Source organism: Hipposideros armiger, unplaced genomic scaffold (genome assembly GCF_001890085.2).
Source record: "Hipposideros armiger isolate ML-2016 unplaced genomic scaffold, ASM189008v1 scaffold_52, whole genome shotgun sequence".
Taxonomy (NCBI): domain Eukaryota; kingdom Metazoa; phylum Chordata; class Mammalia; order Chiroptera; family Hipposideridae; genus Hipposideros; species Hipposideros armiger.
This window is the reverse complement of record NW_017731402.1, coordinates 2203077-2225921: the sequence shown is the minus strand read 5'-3', so window position 1 is coordinate 2225921 and position 22845 is coordinate 2203077. Positions and strand designations below refer to the sequence as shown.

At 35.9% G+C, this 22845-nt stretch overlaps 1 protein-coding gene across 1 annotated transcript in view; it reads right to left on the bottom strand.

The window, feature by feature from the left end:
• WDR7 (WD repeat domain 7) overlaps positions 1-22845 on the bottom strand; it is a 320651-nt gene that overhangs the window by 267819 nt on the left and 29987 nt on the right. The window contains exons 8-12 of the mRNA XM_019640631.1: positions 19733-19878; positions 19284-19386; positions 16500-16644; positions 16012-16278; positions 14796-15016 (exon numbers count right to left, since the gene is read on the bottom strand). Coding sequence (XP_019496176.1) covers positions 14796-15016; positions 16012-16278; positions 16500-16644; positions 19284-19386; positions 19733-19878 — 882 coding nt within the window. The remainder of the gene's footprint in view (positions 1-14795; positions 15017-16011; positions 16279-16499; positions 16645-19283; positions 19387-19732; positions 19879-22845) is intronic.

Genomic DNA, 22845 nt, shown 5'->3' with positions numbered 1-22845 from the left:
CTTCACTGGCCCATGTTGGTATTATCATTGCGCTCTTCCCGGGTGAGGCAGTTGCTTGCCAGCCACTGGATGGCCACTCGCGGCGGCTCACGCTGGCTGTTGGCCACTCACGGTAGCTCACGGCAGCCCCACTGCAGCCTACGCCGTCGACAGCGACTCACGGCATCCCAGTTCCATGTCGAGCTGTTGTTCACCATCTTAGCTGTAGAGGGTGCAGTGTCACTGGCCTTAATGTGGGATCTGAACTGGGGCCCTGCTGCTCACAGCTGGCGACCCAAGCCAACTCCTAACCAACGCGCCACCCAGCCAGCCCCATATCGAAGTTTCTTAAACAAGCATTGGTTAAGCTTACTGACTTCATGTTCCCTGATGCGCATTTAACTGAAACATAAGACATGATTTCTTTCTTTAAGAAGACATATTAAAGACTGGGGGGTAGCTGACTTACAGCACACAAAAATTAACTTTATAATTAAGCAATAAATCAAAATAAAGTGGCAAACTACAAAAAATTCATTTAAATATAGGCACATTAGACTAAAACAGGGTAATAATATATACCATAAAAATATATGCCTTGATTTTCAGTTATTTCCACTATATAAAATATTTATGAGTTTCACCAGTCATACATTGTAACTGAAGATATTTTAATACAATGGATGTTCTGCATTTCTATAGATTACCATTAGTGTTGACTTTGTATTTATCAAATATATCCATCATTTAACTTACAGAAAAGGATGGTTTGCTACGCTAATGGTTAACTATTATTTCCTATTTGCAATATTGATCTGCCTAAAAATGGTCATTGTATATATTTCTCTCATCTGAGAAAATAAATCTCACAGTGATCTTTTTCCTTGTGTATAATTAACTAAAAAAGAATAATTCCTACAGTCAGTAATATAATAACTATTATGGTGCCAGATGGGTTCTAGACTTATTGGGGTGATCACTTCGTAAGTTCTATAAATGTCTAATCACCATGTTATACATCTTAAACTAATATAGTATTGTATGTCAACTGTAATTGAAAATGTAAAAACTGGAAAAAAGACTAATTCCTAAACATCATTACTTTTCATCCACTCACGTCCTTTAATCAAGCACTGATCTGCCACAGTGCTCACCACGCCTGTCACTACTTCTGCCTCTACCACTTCCACATCCCAGCTCTCCAAAACCTTCTTTCAAATGAGCTGATCCTCAGTTAACGCCATTCACCTAACTAGCCTGCTTACTAGTCCCCAAGTCCGTAGTCATTTCATTAATGTTCACATGCACTCTTGTCATTCCTTTACAAAGAAAGAGTAGTGAAAATGAGGCACGAGTCAGGGTGAAGTTTGTTTTTTTCTTTAAAATAAAATAAAAAAGAAAAGGTGAACTTTTATCAATATTCTTTACTATGTTCAGCGTTCCTCAAATTATGATCTATTGATAGATCTCAACATCTGAGATGACGGGAAACTACAGACAACCACTGCGCTACACATTCTCTCTCTGCCAGGTATCTTGTACTGTAGTACAGCTCAGCATAGAAAGGACTGCAGACATTAAGCAAACAAACAAAAAAGGCAAACAAACGACCTTCGGCATCAACTCCTCATGAGAAGTTCACTGTCAGAACTTTCACTCTTCCCATTTACATGCAGGCAGACAATTTTAAAAATTCAATGGCCGGCCGAGTGGCTCAGTTGGTTAAGAGCTCGCTCAAGAGTGTGAGCTCTGGGCCGGCCAAGTGGCGTGATGGATAAGAACTGGCTTGGGACGCCAGAGGGCCCCGGTTCAGATCCCACATATGAGGGCCAGTGACACTGCCCTCCACAGCTAAGATGCTGAACAACAGCTCAACCTGGAGCTGGGCTGCCATGAGTCGCCGGCGATGGCGTAGGCTGCAGCCCCTGTGGCAGTGGGCTGCCATGGGCTACTGTGTGTAGCCAGCAGCCAGCGTGAGCGGCCAGCAGCCGCAGTGAGCAGCCGTCCAGAAGCCGGCGACTGACCTGCCTCACCAGAGAAGAGCGCAGTGATGGTGCCAACTTGGGCCAGTGAAGCAACTTCCTCCACAACTAGACTGAAGAACAAAGGACAGGAACTTGTCTGTTCCCCTTCCCCCAATTCCCCAGCACTGTTCCAATTCCCCAATAAAAAAATAAATCTTAAAAAAAATAAATAAAAATGTTTTTAAAAAAAAAAAAAGAGTGAGAGCTTTAAGCAACAGCGGTTTGAGTCCCAGTCTGAGCTGAGCTGCCCCTGAGCTGCCAACAGGTGGCAGGATAGCTCAGCTAAAAAAAAAAAAAATTCAAGAAAATGCAATCTATCCTCATAAAAAGATTGAAAAACTCTACATCATGCTATCACTCTCTATTAGTAAAAACAAAGAACATACAAACCAAATATTAAATAATGTCATAGGATCTGCTTTAAAAAGTAGATTATAGGATGTAATCTTCTAAAGAGAAAAAAGAAGTACAACTCCAAAAATTCTAGCTTTTGTTTCCACATGATACATTCTAACATATATTTACATAAATGTTTTAAAGAATAATTCTGATCCTCTCTCATATAGTTCAATGATGAAAATTGGCAAATGACAATTTGAATGGTCCACAAAATAAAATCATAGACTGTCCATGTAAATGAAAATACGCATCTGAAGAGTTAACTCCAGCTTTACTGTAATGAACAACAGTCTGGAAATAGCCAAAATAATCAAGATGAAAAAAAAAATCAATATTACTAAGCCCAAGAAGGCAGAGTTATTAGAGGTACTTAACTCACAAGAAAAGATGGTTCTCTGCTTTTTAAATATGGATTAAAATAAATCTAATTTTTCTTCTCTCAAGAAAATGCTAGTCCAACTCATGTGAAGAAAACTGGCCTACAGTGAAAATGGCCCAATACAGTAAAACCTCATTAATTTTGATTCCACTAATTAATTCTGAGTTGATGGTTACCTTTGCTGGCTGTGTGAAAACAAATTAATGGTAAAAACAAAGCAAATGTCTAGCCTATTTAAATGTAAAAGGAAAAAAGACCATTCTCAAGCACCATTTTGGTATTAATTTTAATTCAAACAATGAACAGAGTAATGATAAATAATTCTCAGCTATCTATTAAATGAAAGCACTTAAAAGATTTGCTAAAACACAATTAACTTGGTTTCTTATCTGTCCTCCAAATTATAAAAGGGGCACTTCTTAAAGAATATTTTATAACTCCCATCTCTCTTTGATTTAGACCCGGCTTCCCCACAAATGAGTTGAATTAGCACAATTCCTTTATAATTAAATTCCAGAGATTGTGATTATTGAACATTACTTCACCTATAATGACTGATTCTATAATTTGATTAATTGCATTCTACTTCAATTTCTTTCATTTCAATTGGAAAAATCGCCTAAACATGACTTAACATCAGGGAATTATAACAATGTGTAAGACATTTAAACTGTGCAATTAAAATAATAATACAACAAATGTGAACATCCTATTTTTTAAGTTATTTGAAAAGCATTTATGCTCCAAACTTTTTAGATCATACACCTATTCATTAAAAAACTTTGCCATGTATTCCCACTATATATACATTTATAAATTATACATGTACTCGTGTGTCAGTATATCATGTGCATTATAAAACATGCACACAATTCTATATCTTAAAAGGATAACTCAAAGTTTAAATAAACAAATTTCAGATGAAATGAAATTTTCTTAAATGTCTTGTTAATGTTAACAATTTGCTGTTAGCATGAGTCAATACCTCAAAGTAGAATACATACGCATATCTTTAGAAAGGTTTCATTGGTATAACAGATGTAAATACATATTTTATGTAACTATGATTTTTTGGGATGCTTTCCTGCCATATCGATCAAATAATGTTTTTGAACCTCACAATTTGGCTGATGAAAAGATATTTAATTTTCACTGGAAATATCTTCCATCATCATTCTCTCTGCCCATTTTGCAATAAGTAGGCTGAGAGCTCTACAATATACCATATTTCCCCATGTATAAGACACACCCTTTTTCGAAAAATTTGGCATCTAAAAACTGGGTGCGTCTGATACAGTGGTTGTTGATTTTTTTTACTTGCATTTCCCGCTTTTTTCACACTTGTTTTTTGAGCTCATACAACCACTGTATAAGATGCACCCAGTTTTTAGACCCCAAATTTTTCAAAAAAGGGTGCGTCTTATACATGGGGAAATACGTAATCTGCAGTCCCCTGAGAAGGACCCTTTTAACTGGAAGCATACCCAGTGACAGCAATGCTGTCAGTCTCCTTGTGACATGTGCCCATCTGAGGTGTCAAACAAGCGAGACATCAGTGGCCTTCCATCTGGTAAATGTTCAGAAGCTCAATTTCTTAATATAAAAAAGTCATGAATGAGAGCTTTAATATTTTATTCTCATACTCCAATTAACTGGCTCACATGTTCCACTTTTGCAACCAGTGACATCACTGACTTAAAAGAGTCCCACGCAAACAGCGCTTACATTCATTTATTTATGTATCTGTTATGATACACCATGGATTAAGCAGCCTACCAACTTGGCTAGTACTTTATAGGTGACAATTATCCAAATTCATGTTCCAAACACTATTTATTAGTCCTGCTCTAGAAGCCATGTGCTTGACCAATGACATCAATAGCTAATTAAATGCAAAGGCTAACAATAAGCAACAGAATATTTAACCAAAAACTCTATGTTTATGTGATGAAAAAAAATAAGATAACTGGGGCAAGGAGAGGGAGGAAGATACTGGACTAAAGCAAGATTATTCCAAGGCCAATTATTCTTTTTCAAAGAATTCTGATTCAAAACCAAACAAAGTCTCCTTGAATTTGCCAGTAAATACCCCTCACGGTGCATTAGTGCTGAGCGGCAGAATTCCACGAACGATCACAGAATCTGATAGAGCCAGAACATACCACCTAGGTCATCCAGCCTGACCTGACGCATTTTACAAGACTTCATTTTGAGCCATTCCCAGAAACCTCTTATGTAACCTGGTCCTAAGCATCTGCCATGAATTACAGAAATGAGAGACAGCTAGTTTATCCCATCCACTAGCTCTCTGGGGAGGTGATTTGCTTTCCGACAGTTCCCAATGTAAATTACCTGTATTTTTTTTTCTGGTTTTGCTCATTTGTTTTTTAAACTAAATTATTCTTTTTCTTTATATCATTTCAGGAGCAATCTCTTAGCTGCCCCAAAACAACTGTTCTCTTTGTCTGAATATTCTTGAAATGTATGAACACTAATGACTGTCTCTCCTTTTAAATAGGCCCATCATGAGACAAGCTATAAATGACCAGCGTCTTTCACTCATAAATCAATCCCACTATTCTCTTAATCATTATTTCTTGTACTTCCCAGAACTCTTTCTACGGAACACAAGTGTGCAGTTAAGATGCATCATTTATCACTTTTAAGTATTCTACCTAAAGGGGAAAAAACAGCCTACAAATGTTAATTTCATTTCCATACTTTCATAAAACTAGATAAAAATTTTTTTTTCAGCAAGCCATAGACCATCCCTCTTTTAAAAAAGAACGATAGAGAGCTATTACTTTAACAGCTATTTTAGAAAAGAAGACCTTATGGTCCAACAAAAACAGTGACTAACCATCTAGTTGGATACTTAGGTTCTGTAGGAAAATTAAGACTTTTAGGGACTAGTTTTAACATATTCACTCATTCGCTATGTACAAGAGATAACAATGGAGAAACAGTGGTCTAATGAAAACTTTATCTTTCTTTGCTCCCTGATTAGTAAAACGGTAAATAAAAAATGAAAAATGTAATGTAAAATCAAGAAGATATTGCCTATCAGGGTAAGAAGATTTACTTCATGACATTGCGATAATTTGTTAGTTTAGGGACTCAGATAGATAAATCTGCAGACTTAAAAATATTCTAAGTTTTTAAGAAACTCACGTGCTGCCCTTTCCCTCCTCTCTGCACATCAGGCAGCTCCATACCCACACCTTGGGCTGCACACACTCAGGGGCTAGCATCTTCGTAACAAAGGGCCTCTCTTACCAGAGCGCACAGACTTAGGACCCCAGGCCACTGTTGGTCCGGCCCTTCTATTTACTTCCTGCCTCCTCACTTAGAACTTGAATGGCACTGTCCATCTGACCAAGTAACTTGAACCTGCCTGCTTGGCCTCCACCTGTTCACCCCAAATCATACCTGTAACCTTACAAGAAAGAAACACTGAATTTATAGAACCATGGAGTAGCTTTTTTGCCTTTCTCATGGAAACAAATGGGTTAATAGATACTGTCCCCATTTTTTTCTAAATGAAAATACTGAAAGAATCGGTGTGTCTATTACCTAGGGGTAAATTAATAGAACATATATGCTAAAATACCTCTTTGTTCACAAAGGATGCTGGCTTGCTTTTGACATCTTTGTCAAAGAATACAGAGAAACCCTAACCCTCAGCGTTGACAGTTAGGCAAGGAAGTTGTGCCTAGCGCATAATTTATACCCCAAGAAAAGAAACAAATGGGGTTGACCCCCACCTCCTGATCATCTGGGGTCATGATGGTTTTGTAATGGTCATACCCTTCTATAATCTACCTACAATTCCAAAGAAATGGCAGTTTCATCCCCTTAGACAGTTGAAAACCCCAGAAGTGGGCAGGCAGAAAATAATACCTACTCACCACTACAATTTCAAGGGGATTAGGGGAAAGTAAAACCCTCTTGTCTAGCTGCTTTTGATATCTTCAAATTTCTGTCATGCAATAAAAAGACGCAAAGTTAGTCTGCAGAGAAAGGGGGTTTTTCGCTAATTTGGGCGGATTCTAAAACCAACGGGCCATATTTGGGAAACAGGGAAATGAAAAGCAGTTCCTAACACAGGAAGAAAGAATACCTATCATAAAATCATTCCAGGGCTGCAAATGAATGAACATATTGCCTAGATGTAGTCCTTTATCAACAAAATGACGATATAGATGACTTAAAATAGAAATAATAACAATAAGAATGATTTCATTAGCTCCTAACACAAGCCAGGCATTACCTCAAAACGTTAAACTAACGTTTCACAGAAAGTGTGGCCAGAGCTCCGAGATGTTAAGTAACCTGCTAACGTCGCCCAAGATGAAGACACAGATGTAGGTGTGTTTGTTCTAAAGGCCCTGTTCTCACTCATGGGTCTAAGCAGTGATTCATTATTTTAGGCTCCACATGCCTCACAGCAGAAAGTCTCCAACTCCTTTTGAAAGTTTTCATGTAGATCTAAGAAAAACCACTGATTATGACTCCAAAAAGAAACATCAGCATACAATAACTGGCATTTTTTGGTGCTGTTTTTAATATACATTCGTCCTTTCTAACTTGTATCATTCCATTTGCATTCTACTTTATTCTCTTGTCAAATCTTTCCTAGGAAGAATACCTTCAATATTTTACTTTTGAGGACAATTTCATATTTTATCACCTTAACCTTTTTCTCCCAAATACTCTTACTAAGTGGGATGAAATAAAGTGCTCTCTAATGGGCTCATATGCAGCCCATACAGAACCATTACCCTGATCTCTTGGTCATTATTTTCCAAGTAATGTACAAATACGTCAAATGCCTGCCACTATTTGCTGTATACAGACCCATCAGGTGCTAGTCAGGACAACGTCTCATGAGCTCCGGACTGACTACTCCCCATAACACACAGAATACTAAGTACCTCTTGCAAACAGAACTTGTTCATAGACATACATGACTTTATACACACCGACAAAAAAATACATTCAAACACCTTCAAAATATATTCAATACATTTGAATGCATTCAAATACATTAAAAAAACGAATACATTCCAACAGGTAGCACCTGTCTTGAAAGTCTACCCACACCTCCAAAGCTGCTTACTAACTTTCTAGGGCCTCCCTGAAGGCCTGATACTCAGGGATGTCACAGAATGGGTACTTCAGAATGCTTACCGAGCTGCATTCTAATTGTTTGTTTTCTGGTATGGCGCCCTCATTAGATGAAATTCTTTCAAACAGGGACTTAGCTTAACCACTATTACATACCTGGTCCTCGAAGGGACCTGGAATATATTACAGCAGACACTCAGATATTTGCCAAATGGATGATTATTCAAAAATATGTGGTATCTCACTGAACAGCCATCTTAAAAGGTCACTTTTTCTAATAATTTCTGCCATTTAAAAAAATTTTTAACTCATTTTGCAATTGCTTTCTGATCAAGTTACTCAAGAAAAATGAATCTTTGCCTGTGTCATCCTACGTTTTCAGTCCAAAATGGAAAGTCAATTTAATCAACCACTTCATTCACAAAGTTTGGCGCCACATCACTTCTATTTCTAAAAAATTAATTTCATGCCCCATGTAATCTTCTCTACTACCAAGGACAGGAGTGAAGATCTGAAGGAAACTTTCTAAAAGAGTGGAATTTCTGAAATCTTTAGCACAGCATCAGATGGCTAAAATAAGAATGCAATCTTTCTCATTACTGTTGACGGGACCCCTCACTGACATTGTCTGGTATATTACCGATTTTTTCAGCTCCCTACACAAGAGACAGGGTTTACTGTATTTGAATATACAGATAATATCCATAGCAGGAACATTTTATTTTTTTTGATCTTGAATACAATACTGATATCATAGTAGAAAAAATTGAAAAACAAAATTACAAAGAATAAAATATAAACTCATCAGAATGGACAAATACAGTATTGGTATATTAACACATTTGTGCTTACAAAATGAGGATGGCTACCATATACTTACACGTACTCTACACACTGTACTTACAAATCAGAAAACTAGCAAGACTTAAATATAGACAGGATAATGAAGAATGACGGGGGGAAATGGTGGTTGTAGAAACCTATTCTTAAATTTTGAAGAGCAATTTGGCAACACCTATTCAAATTCTATAAAAATTAATGTCCTTTTATACAGAAACTCCACATTTAAGAATTTATCCTAAAAAAATCATTCCAGATGTGCAAAAATGCTTAGCTACACTCATTTTCATCCCCACTGTTGATAAGAGAAAAAAATTTTAATAAAGCAACATTCTAAAATTTCTGATAAAATTAAACTACAGAATAACATTCAAAATGATGTTGGAATATACTTAGTGACATAGAAAGATGACCAGACCATATTTAGAAAATATCTGTATTTTATATAACACTGTATTATTTAATTTACATGAATAAAAATTAATTTCAAAAAGACAGTATTGAATGCATAAAAACGCAAGTTGTCAAATCTGAGAATTAAGTGTTAAGGGGGAAAAAGAAAAAGAATTACAGAACATTGTGTCCACTGTGATATATTTTAAAAAATTAATGGTATAGGTCTGTTTCCTACTTTTGCTTAATTTGTATTAGCAAAGTTTACTCTACTTGGCTTCAGAGACTATGCTTTAATTATAGATATTGCTTTGTAAATGTAATAGTCAAGTTAAAATAATAACAGAAGTCCAAATTCAAAAAGGTAAAATAAGACCCAATTCGGGCAAAAGCTTTAGGTAAAAAGTATAATACAGTAAAAGAAAAGTTCATTTGCTAATTGCTCTTACCAGCTATGAACATTAGCTACATCTGCATACATATAGTCACAAGTACCACTCATATTATCATATCTCTGTCCCTAAGAGCTAAGGATTTAATGCTGTCAATTGAAGGCACAAACTAATAAGCAGGTTAGATGCCTGGCCTTCCAGTTTTCACAAACCCATGCTGCCCCCTTCTGGGTACTTCTGGAGATTACGTGACATTAAAAGTTTTAGTGAGGTGTTATAAATGAAAAATCATCACTGAACTAATCTATTGAAGAACCTAGCCTATATGCTCACAGAGAAACACATATATTATTGGTACTAAATAATTTCTTTTGAAACATGTTCCAAAAATTCTGTTCTGAATAAAGTTCTAGCAGCAAGCAGAGAGCTCTGATAATCCAATCATCCATGCCAATGAGAGAAGAAAATACACGTTAAATATATATTTACTACAAGTAAATAAAACATGACACTTAAAGGAGTCACATTTTTGTTTCCTTTCACACTCATTCTTCTCACTCTCAAAATAAAGCAGAATCTGATGTTGGTACTTAACTTCCTAGTTCAATTTTAATACTTTCACTACCTATATATGTATCCATAAATATCCATGTGTCTTCAAAATGTAAATAAATGCTATCATATTGTATCACACACACACAAATGTTCCATGTGTCAGTTGTGCTTCTAAATGCAGCCACCCGTTGCACAAATCAACTGAGGCAATGTGGGGAGCTCTGTGCAAAGATATCAGGCAAGTCTACATTTAAGAACGATACTATTAAGTCACTAGGGTTATTTTCTCACTTCTGAATGTTCAGTCCTATCAATCATATCTACCTGGTTTATTAAGAAAAAGAACCCTACGTGCTTTTCAAAGCACTCCTGGCATTTAAAATTTTTCTTCTTTTAGTTGTTTGGTTTTTTTTTTGAAGTCTGGTTTCTTTCTTTGAAAATAAACTGTGTAGAAATAAAAGAAAATGTTCCTGGGTCTTGGAGAGTGGACTCCTTTACACTAGAAGCTTTAGGAAAAGGAGAAGGATAAATAAGCGGAGAAGGTAAAACAAGCCGGCTGGAAGGTGGGAGGGAAGCGATCGGCCCATTCTCGCCTGTGACGACAGGTCCTCACGTGAGATGTTTAGGACAACTTCCCTGCTGCGGCGCCAGAGCAGCCTTAACAACACCCTCCCTCCCTTTCGGCGGCTCTCTTCCTGCGACTTCCCAGGCAATTGGTGCACTTGGGCCTCCCCCAGCCGAAAGGTTCGGATTTTCAACATTGTTCACCCACACCTATTGTGGGTGACAAGCTATTCAAATCTAGAAAGCATTCTGTCTCTAACCACTCTCTGGTGCTTAAATGTCTTAGTTATTAGAATAAGATTAAACTGAAATGCTATAGTTCTGAAGTGTTAAAATACTATAATACAGAAAATCTGAGCGATTATAAGACATTGCACTAAGGGTTCAGGGAACCTCCGAGCTGGAGAATAGGAGAGAAAGGGAGACTTGCTTTTCATTAATAACCTTGAATACCTTTTACATTTATACTATGTGCATCATTACCTATTTATAAAATATTTTTAAGATACTACGGTAAATAATATTCTAAGTGCAGATGAAAATTTAGTAAGTCAGTTAAACATTTAGCAAGATTGTTTTGAAAAAGATCTGTATAAGTATTTGAAGTGGCAATCTAATTTAATAATAAATGTTCCACTTTAAATTTGAATCCTATTAAAACTGCCAAAGAACTATTCTACCTAAATAGTGGTGTATAAGGTCAAAACCATCCATTTAAAAATAATAAACACAACTTGGAATGATAAACAAAAATGGTATAGGATTTTATTTTATATTATGTTATATAATTCAAATGCTATTTAGTTTCACTTCAGTTTTCATATATATATTTATATATGTATATATATTTATATGTATATACAGTACATTTTGTTTTCTCCAGAAACGAAACCACCCCCCCAAAAAAAACCTCAAACTTAATTTTTACTTCCACATTCCATAAGCTTAAGAAGAAAGAAACAGAAATAGCAAATAACCTAATATTAGAGATCTCAAAACTACAAATTTCAGCACCCCTCAAAAGTCAATATACTGTCAGTCAAATCTCCCAGCTCTAGGTAATTTACCAAACTACTCAGCTGTCTCCAGCTCTACCATCTGGCAGAGAAGATTTCACTATTTCTTCACTATCTACCTAAGCTAGGAGACAAACAATGATTTTGCTGAGTGCTTTTTCTTGACAACTTTCTATATTTTAGGAAACATGAAATACAACTATAAGAAAAGAAAAATCATCAACCTTGTACATTCTTAATTACGACTTTAGTGATTTTTAAAACACAACAAACATTTCTGTTTTTAGAACATCTTTCCCTGAAAAAAAAAAATTTGGAAGAAGTCAAAACTCAACTTCTTTCTGAATATAGCTAAGATAAAAACCAAAACTCTAATAAAAAAAGCAGAAGGCAAACATTTCAGCATTTATCTTTTATCATCATGTTTGGTAAATTTTATAATCTTAGGACTGATAAGCAATCTAATCTACCAGGGATCACAACTTTAAAATAAAAATATTTTCTGCTAAAAGAAAATGACACCAGATCAATTTATAAGAGCGGCAATTCAAGCAGCAGAACGAGCATATGATACGGTGAACTCTAATCTCATCTAAAGAGTCATTTGCTAAACATTTAGCAAATGCCAAATTCTTCTTAGCTTTTTATTGATCAGGTAGGATCTTTGATCTTTAAACACACTAGCTGATGTACCTAAAACCACCACCTAAATGAAAAGGTTATTAACTAGGCAGTCATTATGTTCTTGTTAAATTATTGCAAAACTAAAAGCAAAATTCTTATCTTCGTCAGTACTTTTGAATGGCAATGAAAAACAAGAAAAAAATCTCTATTTTTTTAGGCTTTAATAAATAAATTGTAAGTTATACGTTATTTTTCAAGTATTTTATCTGTGTCACTCATTTTCATATTCCTCAGGCAACTAACACCTTTGGCCGGCTCCGAGTCTAGTAGAGCCCACTCTCTATTTACATAGATGTCTATTAAGTAGTTGTTTTACTCACCAAAAATGATTTTTAAATGTAATTGGTCAAAAACATTTTATTATATTAAATACCACTTGATTTTTAAAAAAAAGAAACCAGAAAAAGCTCTCATACTAACATATAAGCTAAAAAGTGTATGTATTGATGTCGTTAAAAGAGATACCATGCCTTTATGTAAACCTCTCCAAACAAACTTTCCTTTTAACTATACTCATAATTTCATAAATATATATTAACTACCCTATTTCAAATGTTTTATTCTCATAAAAACAAAAATCAAACAAATCAGAAAGGGTTGTTCTAAACTGATATAAAGGAATCTAAGTAAATTTTGGCATTGGAAAACTAGATATTTCATCAAATGTGTGTCGTCAGAGATAAAAATTCTCATTTTTTTTATGGTGCATAACCTATACTATACAATGAAGTTTAGGAGGGGGGGTTGTAACAGTGCTATAACTTGTGAGTGCAAAAACATGATCTATTTTGCTAAAATATGACATATAATTGGTTATGCAAATAAATACATATCAATTTTTCACAGTGACAAAGATAAACTAACAGCCAAATTGGAAGGAAAGGAAAAGACGGGAATAAAAAAGAAGAGAACGATTAATAATCTGAATTTTCAAATCTGACAGACAAAAAAAAAAAAAAGACACACTGTTACTAGGAATTCTTACAAGGCCACCAATATCAAATCAAACAAAATCTAGCACTGGCAGAACATGGCAGAAAAATACATTATCAGGAAGATTAAGCAAAAAGGACAAAGAAAGTTTCTTGGGTTTTGGAATAAAACACCTTGTGAAAACAGCATCAGATACAAATGTTTTTCTGTTCAGTAAGACCATAAATGGTGACACTGAATGGATTATAATAAGCATGAAATATCTGTGCAAGAAGATAGTTTCTGTGTGTGTGTGTGTTGGGAGATAATGAGTATGCACACAAAGGTGGCTAATCATGTGAAGAAGTTCATGATTAATAAACAGTAAAAGAAATTATGGCTCTGTTATTTGTCAGCCCTAAGCCCTCCTAAAATCTTATTTCTAAAATCATTGGGGCTTTTTATCTGACATCATGGCCTGACTGACACACACTGAACTACGAAAGCAATCTGCTCTCACAAAGGTATGGACAAAAGTTTCCAAAATCATCATCAGTGACTGTTTAACTTTCCTTTGTCCCAATAACTATTTATTTAAACAAACCCTATTTAGAAGTATTGATAAGGGGCTGGCCGAGTGGCGCGTTGGTTAGGAGCTGGCTTGGGATGCAGAGGGCCCCAGTTCAGATCCCACATATGAGGGCCAGTGACACTGCCCTCTACAGCTAAGATGCTGAACAACAGCTCAACCTGGAGCTGGGCTGTGGTGAATCACTGGAGATGGCTTAGGCTGCAGCCTCTGCTGCAGTGGGTTGCCATGGGCTACGGTGTGTAGCCAGCAGCCAGTGTGAGCGGCCAGTAGCCATTGTGAGCGGCCAGCAGCCGCCGTGAGCAGCCATCCAGAAGCCGGCGACTGATCTGCCTCACCTGGGAAGAGCGCAATGATGGTGCCAACTTGAGCCAGTGGGGCAATGTCCTCTACGGCTAGACTGAGGAACGGGGGGACGGCGGCTTGTCTATTCCCCTTCCTCAATTTCCCAACGCTGTTCCCCTTTCCCCAATTCCCCAATAAAAAAAAAAAATCTTAAAAAAAAATAAAGAAGTATTGATAAGTATTTTTGCCTCTACCAAAGCACACATTCCCTGTCTTTTTGCTCAGATGGACCTGAAAATAATGAGGCTGTAGAATGTCTTTGGGATATTTAAATTATTTTAAAACAGAAAATTGCAACTTCATTCAATAAACATATTCTAAACTGCTTCTCTATTTCAGGGACAAGCCGTGCTATTTAGGAGCTAACAACAAGAAAAAAAAACGCTATGTGCATCTTCTATTTCTATGTGCCCAATAGTAAATAACCATGACTTTGCCTAGATTGTATGTTACTATTATTCGGTTTTAAAATAAAGAGGGTTTTGTTCATTTGTTTGTCACATTTCCTTTAAGTCACTCTAGACTCCACTTATATCAAGCCCAATAGCGACAGAACTCAGCTCTACACAGTGAAATAATCTTTTTGGATCAACTTACACTACAGTTTTCAGGTGGAACTAGAAGTTGAGTAATCTCGCCACCATGCACACAGAAGATATGTTTCATTTCTCCAGAAAATATGTCCCAAATTATGACCGAAAAATCCACACCTCCGGATATCAGATATCTTTGATCATAACGAGCTGAGACCTGATGAGGATATAGCAAACATGTGACTTTGTTCCGATGACCACGGAGTGTTCTGTGGGGTGGCCAACCTGTGAATGAGGTTTTGGATTTAAAATGGGAAAATTAAAGTCTTACAAAGTTTCAACAAATAACAGTAAACACGAATCGTCAAATACTATAAATTTTATCATAGGAAAGGCTTCTAATTTTACATTCTAGAACTGCTCTATCCAATACAGTAGCTACCAGCCACGAGACCCCTGAGCACTTGAAATGTGGCTAGTCCAGATTCATGTGTGCTCTAAATGAAAAACACACATGAGATTTCAAAGACTTAGTGCAAAAAAGAATGTTAAGTATCTCATTCAAATGCAAATAGTTTTGCTAAATTGAGTTAAATACATTATTAAAATTAAATTTACCTGCTTCATTTTTACTTTTTTAATGTGCTATTAGAAAATCACATACATTGTTTATATATATTTATATAAAATTGGGGTGCCAAAAAATGTATACACATTTTAAGAGATGTTAACACTTTGGTCAACGTTGCTCAAGCAGTAGTTCGCCGTCATCAGAAGTGTCTGGACGCTGATGGGAACCGCTTTGTGCACCTCTTGTAATCACAGAAGTCAAACATGACTTGTATTGATCTTTTGAGTATTACAATTTTAATAGTTTTTTTCCTTTCTTAAAATGTGTATATATTTTTTTGTCACCCTCTCTCTCTCTCTATATATATATATATATATAACCACTGGACAACACTGTTTTAAAAGATTATAAGTATTATTAACAGATGATTATTTAGTAAACCATTGAGATAACTAATAATAAATGAAACCCTTAACTTATATCAAAGAGATAAAATTCAATGCTTCTTTATTCAGTCATTAGAATGGTATTCATTCCAAGAATAGGCACTAAGTATTTTATTATCTGCACATGAAACTCCACCAACTACATAGCACACTAACAGCTACACTGATTCACTGTATTTGTTAAAAACAAAGAATGCCGACACTGTCAATGCCATGGTTACAGAGCCCTCAGAACGCTTTAGGCACTGAGGTCTTCAGTATACCTCTTCGGAGCATGTGTTCCCCTTGCAGCAGCTGCACTATGGCTGTCTGTGTGGCGGGTACAATGATGATGCTTCCATCCTCACGGCCGCACACAAGTCGTCCGTGCGCTGGTATGTACACACTCGCGGTGACTTTCAGAGGCTCGTGACTGCTGGGAATCACACTCAGCTGATCTATAATTCCAGCAGGACAAGGATTCAGCTTATCGAATGCCTCTTGCAAACTAACGGAAGTTGTCATTTCCAACCCTGTGGAGGTTTTGTTATGTATAAAAGAGAAACATTTGTGCATGTTAGGAAAATAATGAAAAATATTAAAATAAACATGCTTATGGTTGACACAGGAATATACCAAAGAATGATAATCGTCATCCACCATAATTCTAAGAAGGAAACAACATACGTACGTTATGAATTTGTTCTTCAGTGGTTAGTATTTAGGTTATTAAATTAGAAGAATTAAGAAATTGTTACACATGATTTACTATTACCTCCTTCACCTTCCTGTTTATCACGTGTGTCTGAAACATTCCAAATATTCAATCTTCCAGAAGAATCTCCCTGAATTAACAGTTTATGGAAGTATTCCCTGCATCCATAGAAGAACCGGGTAACTGGAGGACAAATTAACAACTGAAAAAAAAAATTGTTCAAATATCTTTAGCTATCTTTTTAATCAAAATAGTTCACACATTAACATTTTTTCAAATAAGGATGTTACGTACTTTGTCTCGGCACCAGAATTTAAAAAAAAAGTGTTTATAGCATGAGTATTCAACACTATTTTTATATAATTTTGTAGCATTAATATACATGTTAACTAATATTCAAATCCATTAGATCACAAGCAATCAAAGAAATGAAAATTATATTTATAGTCTTTCTATAGAATTACTATTTGTATTTTTTCTCTGCTTTATAAAAACTGATAACTCACCATAACAATGCAATTTACTTGTCTGTTATTAAATAAATAATACAAAGATATACTACTTTTTACTAAAAAGAAGCCTCCACCTAAAAGGTCAAAAGGGGAGAATTAATCATCCTAACCTTTTGCCCATTCCTGATTAGTCACTAGGAATAACAGCAAAATTAAACTACCAAGTTTGTGCAGTAGGATGACTCCGTTTTTCTGATTTTTAAAAAATTAAAAAATTTTTTCCATTTATAAGTTTTATATTTTTATTCTTAGTAACAATGAATGACTCTTTTTAAAATTTAATTTAATTTTATGATTAGTTTCAGGTGTACAAAAAAGGTTATGATTAGACATTTACACCCCTCACAAAGCGATAACCCCACCAAGTCTGACATCGTACACAGCTATCACAGCTATTACAGTACCATTGACTGTATTCCCTATGCTGTACTTTACATCCCATGACTATATATATATATTTAATTACAGTTGACATGCAATATTATTTTATGTTAGTTGCAGGTGTACACTGCAGTGGTTAGGCATATATACTCTATGAAGTGATCCCCCTGATAGTTCCAATAATTATCTGACACCCTACATAGTCTTACAACATTATTAATTATATTCCCCATACTGTATTTCACATCTGTGCAACTATTCTGTGACTACCAATTTGTACTTTCTAACCCCTTCACCTTCTCCCCCATCCCCCAAACCTCCTCCCACTAGCAACCATCAGTTTTTTCTGTTATCTATGAGAACGCCATTTTTTTCTTTAAATGAGAACATTCTTCAGCTAACAGTATAACATTTTACTTAGTCACATTTACATAATCAATTTGAATTATGTTAGCTATAAATTACTGGGAAGAAAAAACATTCATTAGGGTCTTCTGTATACTTTCATTTTTAAAACAAATTATTTTTCTGATTAAGATCTTATACCTTCAGTGAGATCACTTATTTGAAAATTCTAAACAGTGGTAGAATCCTAAAATTAAATTTTAGAGTACTAATTCACAGATAATTATTAAAACAGAATTTTATCCTAAAAAGCAGTAATAAATAGAATTGAGTTTGGACAATTACAGTTAACAAGTAATTTAATTAGTGATTGGTATTAGTTGTTTTCCTAAAAAGTACTAGCCTATGGAAACTATATATTAAGCATAACCAATTATTTGACTTTTCTTAAAGTCTGAAAATTACTAAAAGTTTTAATGGGTAAACAACATGCTGAACAAGGAGAAGCTGTTACACCAGCTGGAATAACCAATATTTTGTATTTTAACATATGAGTACCTCACACCATATAATAATAATAATAATTATTATTATTATTATTATTATTATTATATATTTTAATTGAAAATGTACAGGGGAGCTGATATTTAAGGAAACATGATAAGAATTTGTTTTATTTTGTGTATATTTTTTATAAAGTCAGTATCCCTTAGTTTTACTGGAGGTGACTGTGTAGGTTGGAGAGCAGTAACCAGTTTAAGTTAAGAGAATAAATGACAGGCTATAGAGGATCTTAGCTGTACATACCTGTATACATTGCACATACATGTATATGCATAAATTCTGTATATTCAAAATATTCAGGGTACGTAACAGTTCCCTTCCTCTCACCACCCCTCCACATAAAGATGGAAAGATTCAAAATGATAAAGCTGTGGAAACCCAGAACGTAAGTAAAGGAAACTTTATTTCCAAAACCAAAGTTTTTTTCTTACTGCTCAAAGAATACAGAGTTGAAAACCCAGTACCAAATGCTGGGCATTTCAACTTTAAATTGATATTAACCAGGTTTTAAGAAATCGTAATCAACTTTGGTTTTTACAGAGAAAGATTTCTTTTATTCTTCATTTCTAAAACCTAATGATTTAAATTACTACATGATTTTTGGAAGATACCGCAAATGCCTTGTTCAAGTAATGAACTATTATTAGTGAGCATTATTACATGGTTCTTCTTGCCCTTCCAAAAGGGTATTACAGCTGTCACTGCTTTTATAATTGCATAATAGTATAAAATAAATTTACATTATCAATATGAACTTTATAAAAAAAGCCATTTATTTCCACTATGTAATCAGCATTCGAGCACCTGTAGTCTCAGAGAACGGTAAATGCCATATTATAGGCATAGCATATGTATAAAATATGCAAATTTAAAAATTATATTTATAATTGACCATATCAAACTGTTTTGCAGTGTCTAACACAGTGCCTAGAATTGTACTGAAACTTTCAAATGATTAGCTACCAAAAGACATCAAAAAAAAGTTGTGAAAATTTTACAACATAACTATCAATTGTAAATGATACCTGAAGAATTTTACCTCTTTATCTGTTCGATCCAAGAGGCTATGTTGTACAGGAGGAATTAAATTTTCAACTGCTTTCCCCACATCAGTGCGAAATGAGTCACTAGCTGGAAGGCTACTGAAAATGAGAAAAACACAACATTCAATTAAAATACTGACATTAAATATTTTTTGTGCCACACGAGGTTTTTCGACATGAAAAAAATGGATTTTTTAATAACTAATTTAATTTAGCACTAAATTAAATAATGAACATCATTCAAAGAGCCTATTTCAAATAAAAAGCCACCTATTTTTTGTACTTAGGAGTTACACTGGAATCGCATATGTAACTTAAGAAGTTCTGAGGTTTTTTTACCTAAATTAAATATTTATACTACATACGTTTTCGTATTTCAGGTTATACCCCAAATTCAGAATCTTCTGCTTTTGACTAAAGTCCTCACTTATTATTTATTGAATACCTGGCAGGTAGTTTGTAAATATAACTTTGCCCATTTTCGGTCCAAATGATGACTTTATCCGCGGATACAAAGTCGCCTCCAGTCCACGTCTGTCCATTTTCACTAGGACCTGAGCACAATAGGGAATAATCTCCGGCATCAAACACCTACAAGGAGCGAGAAATTCACAATCTCGTCTGGGTTGGTGTCATTTAAGTAAGATACAGCGACATTTCAAAAAAAAAATAAACCTTCTAGAAATACATTTAACAAACTCAGGACTTTCAAGCTCGCTGCCTCAGTGTAAGGTATTTTGTCAGTGAGCCCTGGGGCGCAGCCGCCTGCAACAGAGACACAGGTAGGCTTCCAGCTGCGGTCAGACAGCAGACCATGACAGTGGGGCTGGGGTGCTCCCTGCACAGGGACAGGCGTCCTGAGCCTTTCTTATCTAGAGGGAGAAGTGCTTCATTCAAGAAGGGCAAGCAACGAGGAGCCAGCCTCGAGAATGCAGGGATACAGCTCCTGTTTTAGTTCTATGTTCAGTAACATTTCTAACAATCCATTTTGACATCAGAACATCTCCTGATTAATAAGAGAATGACTTGACTTTACCTTATTTCACCAATGATCTAAAACACTGTAAATAGGAAGTTAATAGACTCAGCTTTATTATTTAATAATTCTCACATATAAAAGTCCATATAATTTTATCAGCAACACAGGCTACTGACCCTCAGGGCCTTACATTTGTAAAGCACCTCAAAGTTTACAAAATGCCTTTACAATCGTTATTTGATAGGACCTTAGAATCACTGCAGGAGGTGGCAGGCAGGAATTGCTACCCTGCTTTATGGAGAGGAAACTGATGCAAATAAGGGTTACATCACCTGCTCAAGGTCAAGTGTCCCGTAAGTGATAGAACTAGAACTAAAACCCTGGTCTTCTACTTCCTAGCGGAAATGCTTTTTCTATCACTTTCAATATTTGATAATACATTCTTATGTGGCTAGAAAATCTCCCCAGGAAGAATGAGTAAGTCAGTAGCCTACAGTTTTTACTTTACTTCTCTTTAAAGAAAAAAAAAAATAATGAAGTTACTTGTGCAGAGCCTTGAAATTAGGACAAATCCTAGCTAAATTCACTATGATTTGCTATACTATTGATCAGTATTTAACATTAGCATGACAAAAGTGGCCAAGAAAAGTCTGAGACAGAATAATAAAGGGAGACCAGCTCTCTCACCCTATTATCTATTAAAACAAATTATAAATCTAGGGAAAATAAAGCAATACAGTACTAGTGCATGAATGGACAGACAAATCAAGTCTAGAAACCAATTCAAGTAAGATAGTAATAAAGTATATTATAAAGGCACAATAGAAAAATGAATTATTCAACAAATGGCATCAGGAACTGGGGGCAAGGGGGGCGGGGGAGAGGGTCCATCTGGAATAAAAGTGAAATTGGATTTACATCTCACAATGTATACAAAATTAATTCCAGATCAAACATTCAAAGGTATTTAAGATAAAATCATACAAACATTAGGAAAAAATAAAAGATTTAAAGAAAAAAAACAAAACCTTAGCTTGTGGTAAGGCCTTTAGCACATGTCACGACTGTTTTGGAGACCATACCATGAAAGATGATAATTTAACCATATTAAAACTGAAAACTTCTCTATGGCAATAAACACATGAAAACATCATTCTGGTGGGTAATGGTTCTGTGTCAGCGTCATTTAATCTGCATTTCTCTGATGATTAATGGAGCTGAGAGCCTTTCTGTACATTTATTGGCCATCTGCCTTCCCTCTTTTATTAAAAGTTTTTGTCCACTTACTTACTGAGTTGTCTGTATTTTTCACCTTGATTTGTAGGAGCTGGTTTTTTAGAAATAATAATAGACAAGTCCTTCATCATAGTGTGTATTGTAACTATCTTCTCTCAGTCTGCGGGTTGCCTATCACTCTTAGGTATGCATTTAAGAAAAGGCTGTTTTCACGTGACTATAAAATTCTTACAATGAACACACAAAAAACTGATATTAGGTACTGCCACTGGGGACAGCAAGGGGGTCCTAAGGGAAAAACTGTATACTTTTCACTGTAACCTCTTGCACTCTGTTTTTACTATTTGCATGAGTTTTCAATGTTAAGACAAAGAAGGCCCCCATATAGCTTCCTATAAGCAGCTGCTAGCTTTCCTCTCCAATCTGATGCCAAAACAGAAGCAGCGGCAAGGATAAAACTAAGATACCTCTGCCCTCGTCGGTCCTTTTCCTGCATAGCCCACCCCCTTTGAGGTAGTGCAGCGGGGCAGTAATCAGAGCAGCTGCTACATTCCGACTACTTGTGCTGTAATCCAGCAGCTCCACTGGCACTTGTGTAACCTTAGTCAAGTTATTTATCCCTCAGTGCCTCAGGTACCTCATCTGCAAAATGGGGAAAGTAGCAATTCCTACTATATTGGCAGCCTCGAAGGCTGCCCCATTGATCCCTGACGCCTGGTATTCACACCTCGGGGTCATCCTCTTCCTTGAGTGTAGGCTGGATTTTGTAACTGCTTCCAGACAACTGACTACGGCAGAGGTGATGAGACGTCAGATCCAAGGTTAAGTGGGTCTTGGCTTCACCTCCTTTGGCTGATTTACTCGGAGGGAAGACAGCTCCCAGGGGTGAAAGGCCCACGTGGCAAGGAACTAATGTCTCTGGCCAACAGTCAGGAGGACCCAAGGCCTGCCACCTGCTGAGTAGGTAAGCTGGGAAACAGACCCTCCCCGGGCAGGGCTTTAGGATGGGATCACAGTCCCAGCCGTCACCTTGATTGCAGCCTGTGAGAAACCCTGAGCCAGAGGTACCCAGCTGAGCCATGCCCAGATTCCAGACCACAGATGGGGTGGTGATGCATATATAAATGGGGGTAGATACATGTGCAAATGGGTGGTCACACATGTTTGTGGTTTAAACTACTGTTTTGGAGTAACTTGTTATGCAGGATTAGATGACTAATACACTTCCCCTCTGAGCTGTGAGGGTTAAAAGAAATAACACATAGGAAGCTTTGAAAAATATGTTAGGCACCAGCAGTCAAAACATGCTGGCTCTTCAAAGGTATGTCAACCTGCAGAAAACC